The 6,338-nt window shown below is 33.4% G+C and overlaps 1 protein-coding gene across 1 annotated transcript in view; it reads left to right on the top strand.

Annotated features, from left to right (window-relative positions):
• Positions 1-501: 501 nt before the first annotated feature.
• Positions 502-6,338, top strand: part of LOC134535549 (tetratricopeptide repeat protein 27) — a 186,446-nt gene continuing 180,609 nt past the window's right edge. The window contains exon 1 of the mRNA XM_063374719.1: positions 502-726. Coding sequence (XP_063230789.1) covers positions 672-726 — 55 coding nt within the window. The 5' untranslated portion in view covers positions 502-671. The remainder of the gene's footprint in view (positions 727-6,338) is intronic.

The following is a 6,338-nucleotide window of genomic DNA, read 5'->3' as shown; positions in this document are numbered from 1 at the left end:
TTACCTTGTAATACAATCTCATAGGTGATTATTTGATCGTTTCCGTGCGATAGTGAAATGTTGCGGGAAATCCTTCTCTGGTTACACTATCTATCCCCGTTCATGTGCCATTGTAGAATGGGCCTAAACGAGCAAGGCATTCTCACTCACTTCTTCAACTGAATAATTAATGCCAATTTATTTGAAGACATTAGTATAGATTTGGCATTTACCAATCACCCAAACGAACAAAAAAATAGTAATCAGTGGAAAAAAAAAATAATTTCACCAGTATTGTTTAATTTTATTATTATATTTTATATCATATTTTAAAAATACCTCTCATTTAACACAATGATAATGATGGGTTTAACTACTTTTAGCACCATTAGTTCGCATGCTGCTGCGAACTTTACTGATCTGACATGACACGCCAAATGGAAAGGATAGGAAGTTGTGAGTTGACCATGATCTTTACAAACTAAAAACCATAGACAATTTGATCGTGTTGTGCTTACTTCCCGCTTAGAGTGCTAAATGTAGCTAATGTTATCGTTGTCAACATAATTTCCTTTTATCTATGTAATTTTTTTGTTTTATGTTTACAGAATATAAGGTTAATGGTTGAGTGTGCGGCGTGTTTGGTGTTGTTTTGAAAGCGGTAGGCAAGGCACACAAAGTTATAAGCCTCAATGTCGACTGAGTTTGAAAAAGAAGCGTTAAGCGTGTTAGGATTTGGAGGAGGAGGTACTTAATGGGTTTGTCTCGTATTAAGCTTAAAGTTTAAGTTGCTTAAGGCACAGAATGGGTTATCGAAAATTACAAGACATTGGGAGTACTTAATAATGCGATTTTATAAAACTATTGATGACGTCACAAACGTGCGTCGCATGTGGCCTTTCGGTATAAGCACCAGAAAATATTACCTGTAATGTAAACATAGTGTTGTGTTGTACTTTAAAAGTGCAGTCAAGATTTTTCAGTGATAGATAACTCCGATTCTGTCGTCACCGTTCCACAGTTTTCTTTATACTAGCTGCAAAATGCCATGGTGGTTATACAGGGATCCTTTGAAAGTAATATTCTTACAGAGGGGCTTTTATGTAAAGTAAAACTAAAAATTCAAATATTTTTTTTATATACTCTAGAGATGTACATTGGCGTAGCTGTGTTCATAAAGTTGGGGGGGACAAATAATGATTTTGATGTCATGTAAACCCATCCTTGTAATCCTTAATTATCACAATGTTCTGCCGGGATATGTTCTTGTTGCTTTACTAGACATTCGCGAACTGCGTATTTTTTTTTATCTTGCTGCAGTATAAACTCTATAAACCTCATTGTTTCTTAGCTGTTTTTGAGAAATTTTTTATATTTGGGCTCGGTTGTATACCATTTAAACTATAGTGATAATTAGAGTATAAATATTTGCGAGGTCAGTAACAGACGGTGATGTCACTTCAGTAGTGCCACATTATCTTTGTCCTAATCCAGTGAACATGTGATTGAACCCACATTTTTTAGTTATATTATTATTTACTTAAGAGTCTTGAGTATGCAAATAATCCATTGACAGCAACGCAGACGCACAATTATATAATAGTATGCAATTCGTCTTGAAGTAAATCAGTGACACATAATTTTTTTCTAGTGTCGTAAACCTCAGTAACAAGAGTAACACAAGTGCACGTAGCGTCGTTTATATCAAAACAATACAGACAGCAGGCCTACCCCGAAGCATCAGTGATTGACAAGTAAATAAATAAACTTAACGTTTTCACTAAAAATACGAAAAATATCTCTAATATCTTTCTTTATGTAAATACAATATAACTAATATTGATTTTATCTGGGAATGCCTGGAAAAATCCGAGTTAATAATAAAACTAGCAAGAGAATGTAGAAACAATCGTATACCTACTTCAAGTGTGTTAACAAGTAACCAATGAATAGTTAAAAAAATTGCTTGATTAAGATTGATTAGTATACATTAAATGCCATCGGTCCTGGAACCTGTTAATTTTTCATGGCTCTCATCGTCTTGACAATTTGTGTTTAGTAGGTATATTAAAGATAAAAATAAGTTTCAGGAAAATGCTTGATGCTTAGAATTTTTTTTTATCCAAGACAAAAATTCCTGAATGACCGAGTTAAAAATATTAGGCATTATTTGTGGTTGGATATTACCTAAGTACCTATAGTATACCAATTTCTACAACATTCAAAGTACGGCCAAATAAAAAAATATTGAATGATATTAGTCAGAAAGTGTGTCTACTGGTGTATCACAAGATTTTGAAACATTTTTGAGAAAATTAATTTTCAAACAGGAAAATGTTGTGCTACAAATTTATAAAAAGGCTAGCACCAAGAGGCTCAAGTTAGATTTTAGGCCGGCGAGGGGATCTTTAATATCTTCTCCCTGGGATCAGGACTAAGTGTTTGTAATCTCCCTTTCACCATAATACCATGGAAGGCAATGGCAAAACACTGTAGCATCATCGGAAAAACCTACGCCCCGGACACGTAGTCAAATTTCATGTTTGTGGGCAGAGTTTTATTGGGATCTCCTCTAATTTTTGTATTTTTTACATTGATACACTAATATACAAATTTATTAAATAATTATTATTATTTGTTTGTTTTCTTGGAGAGTAGTTTTAAATTTAATACACGTCTGGCCTCGAAATGCAGCAAAAATGTACAGGCCAGTCACCCTGTTTGGTACAGTTAGCTCTGGCATGGCTGATTCGACAACACTCGAGTGCAGCCCAGTAGGATGTCCCTTCACAGTGGATGCCTATCCTGCCACTGTTTCTTTTGAAGAAGAGTGCGTGCGGTCAAGCTGTATGTAGCTCATAGTTTAAATTACTAAATATTTAATGAAAGTTTAAATTAAACATATAATAGAGTCCTTTATGTATTAAACCATTATAATAAGAAATAAAAAATTAAATGGCCTACATATTACAAATGTAAATGAAAAGTTAAGAAGAAAACCCTTTTATAATATGAAATTGGAGTGAAAACGGCTAGAAGTTTTGCATGACTTTTGTTGCAGTTTTCAAGAAAAAATTAATATGTTTATAGTTGTATATTAATGACAATTCTTTCAGACGAAAACACATAATTTTTAAATTGTTCATAAGGTCTCGTCGGCAGCACGGAACTCGCACGCAAATCTCGCACCACAAAATGGCTTCCAACAGGAAGATAATTTTAGTTTGGTATTAAAGTGCCGGTACAACAATAAACTGGAAATTAAGATGTTACTTATTTGTATATTGCTTGTTAATTTTAACGTCGTCGAACTAGATAAGCAAATCAGACAGGCAAACCATGTTCTAAACCATTCTTAGTGTGCAATTTTTATGTTGTTTTCAAACACAGCTACAAAATATTATTTTTGGAATGTTTATGATATTTAACTACCTACCTAGTCTCGAAACATAAATAAATTGTATTAAAAAAAATTCTATTCAATTTAATAAGGTAAATAATTTTGGCAGCTTTATTGCACATATGGCATGCACAATTAAATAATTTCAGTTCATTACATCTGCAGAGTTTATTTGACAGTACTTATATTCTCTTCTTTGTTATTACAACTAATTGCACACAATCATACTATGATTGGAGTAAATTAAATGTATTTTTATCATTATTGCAAGTAGCCTATCTTATCTGAAATGTATGATTTTAAACATTTGTAATTTATTTCTTTATTTCTGTTATTCTATGAGTTGTCATTAACTAGTCAGTGAAAGATACAGGATATTAGTTTTGTAATCATGCACATTTTGATTGTTTTTTTTTTGTTGTAAATTGTAAATAGTTTTTATGGTTGGTACATGTTTCACAGATTACATATTTAAACATACATAATTGTAATATGTTTTTGATATTTTTAAAGTGTACTATGTTTGGTGCATTATTACTAATTTTCTAGGCTTATGGCAATAACATTTACATTTAGAGGAAAAATAAACAAAATACCAGAAGTATAAAGATTTGTAGTTTAAATATAAAATCTAGAAATAAATAAAAAAAATACGAGCAACAGATCTATCAGATCCAGGGAATTTTAAATACAGTAAGTCCTCGGTTTACGTCGGGGGTTACGTTCCTGAAAACCGCGACGTAAATAGAAACAACGCAAAATGAGCCATGTTTCATGCCACCGGCCGGCCACGGCCCAAGGTTGGCCGGAAGCGCTGGCATACAGACGTGACAACGGGCAATTTTATCAGCAAATGACAACCGACAGCGTGGGAACAAGTCCAATTAGTACTTCCCAGCTTTATAGAATGGTTATTTAACCAGCTGCTTTATTACCTTTTTTTGATTGAAATATAAAAACAGATATATAGTACATACTGTACGTAAGAGCAGGAAGCGTCCCTGATGATGTATGATAAGATAAGGCGGTGAACGTGTAGCTTACGCTACATAGCATAAATTAACTACCGAAGGAAACAAAGAATTATAAACGAATTATATACTGTGTTTTGGTTAAAATAAATATTTACGGTCATTGTAAACGACGTTATTGTGAATCGGCGACAACTTAAATTGAAACATGAGTACTCGAACATTAGCAACGTTAATCCGAAACGACGTAAATCGGTACAACGTAAATAGAGGACTTACTGTATAACAAAAAAGATTTATGTTATTTAATTGTCATGACTGATACCAAACAAGATTTGTTTGTTGAAAAAGTTAAGCGAAATGAAGATTTTTGGAAAACTGAAATGCTGCCCAAACTCACGCGATTCTTTAAAGAGTGTTTACTTCCCGAAATTGTTGAATCACAAGTAATTAGAGGAAAACAAGCGAGAGAGCCAGAGTATATTTCAAAGGCAAAAGAGGAAATGGATGCAAGAAAGTCCAAGAAATCTTCGCTACGAATCTTTCAAAACATATGAAGTTAATATGAATACACTTTTATTCTGTTCGTCGTGAAAACTTAATATTTTTAAATATCTTGATGCTTAGAAATATGCTTAGAAAATTTGCCATTTTTTCGTTTGTAATTTACAACAAAAAGATTATCTAGTACGTTAGAAATACGATAGAGAATAATAGAAACTCATATATGATATTCGTTAAACAGAATGCAACATATATTGATGTAACTGCAGTTATAACTTGCAAATTAATGTTACAAATAAATGAAACTAGGTATCTTTGTAATCAAAGTCGTTTGATTACTAATGCAATATAAATATACTGTTATTTTAAACCCTTTGATACAGAATTTTTTTTTAAATTAAGGTAATATAAAAATTCAAGCTTATCGCGGAATCAAACTGCGAATTGTTCCGGTCTTTATCTATAAGGTGTGCGGTGATTTTTAATAGTAACACCACTAATTAGACAATTTACTGTTGCAATAATTGATCTAAATTAATCAGTGAAGATTTTATTTTACACTTGTGCTAATCATTATTTATAAATTTGTTTTGTCATTATGATTCCTATTTATGTTACTTTTTAAGTATTAAGTATAAATTACGTCTCATAACTTCAGGCCTTCCCAAATTAAGTTAACGGTAAGAAAATTTTAAATTATGATATGTTGATAGAGCATGTTTTTAACGTCTCAATTCAAGATACATATCGATGGCTTAGAATGGAAACCTCGTATCTCAATTTTTGGACAACAATACGTTTTTTATATTTTTAGCTGGAAAACCTCGTATCTCACAAAATGTTTGGCTGAAAGAAATAAAATGTGCATCCTACTGCTTTCTATCGGGAAAAAAGAAACCACGTATATCAGTAGCACTCCACATTGTAGAGAGAAAACCTTGTATGTTCGGTATGAGATACAAGGTTTTCATTCTAAGCCATCGATATATGTTTGAAATGTTAGTAAAAATTATAATAATAAAAATATATTTGAAATGTGTATTATGATTTTATCTTGAACTATAGTTAACATTGAATAATATGTACAGCACGTAAATGTGTTGATGTCTAAAGTGCGCGCGAAGGTATTTCCCGACGGGCTGTCAAACTTCGCTCACCGGCGCGGCGGATTGTCAACCTCGATCAGTCGCGGAGGGTCGTGGCCCTGGTCGGGTGGAGTAGAACTGGCAACACTGCGACTCTCAGCCCTGTCCTGCGCATGCGCGGGGTAAAACCCACACATTGTTCGGGGAGGGGGGCGGCCAACCGTCTTCGCGTGTCTAGAGCCGGCCAGGAGAGAGGAGAAATACATCCTCCCCGTTTGAAGAGCCTGACTCGAATGACCGTTGTTCCCAGCTACTTATACTGACCGGGCGGAGTAGTCGGGTCGTTGATTTCGAAGGTTTTATTCAGATTTTACCAAAATTATCACGATTTAGAAGAGT

Source organism: Bacillus rossius, chromosome 8, assembly GCF_032445375.1.
Source record: "Bacillus rossius redtenbacheri isolate Brsri chromosome 8, Brsri_v3, whole genome shotgun sequence".
Taxonomy (NCBI): domain Eukaryota; kingdom Metazoa; phylum Arthropoda; class Insecta; order Phasmatodea; family Bacillidae; genus Bacillus; species Bacillus rossius.
The sequence above is the reverse complement of the archived record's forward strand: the minus strand, read 5'-3'. Positions and strand labels throughout refer to the sequence as shown.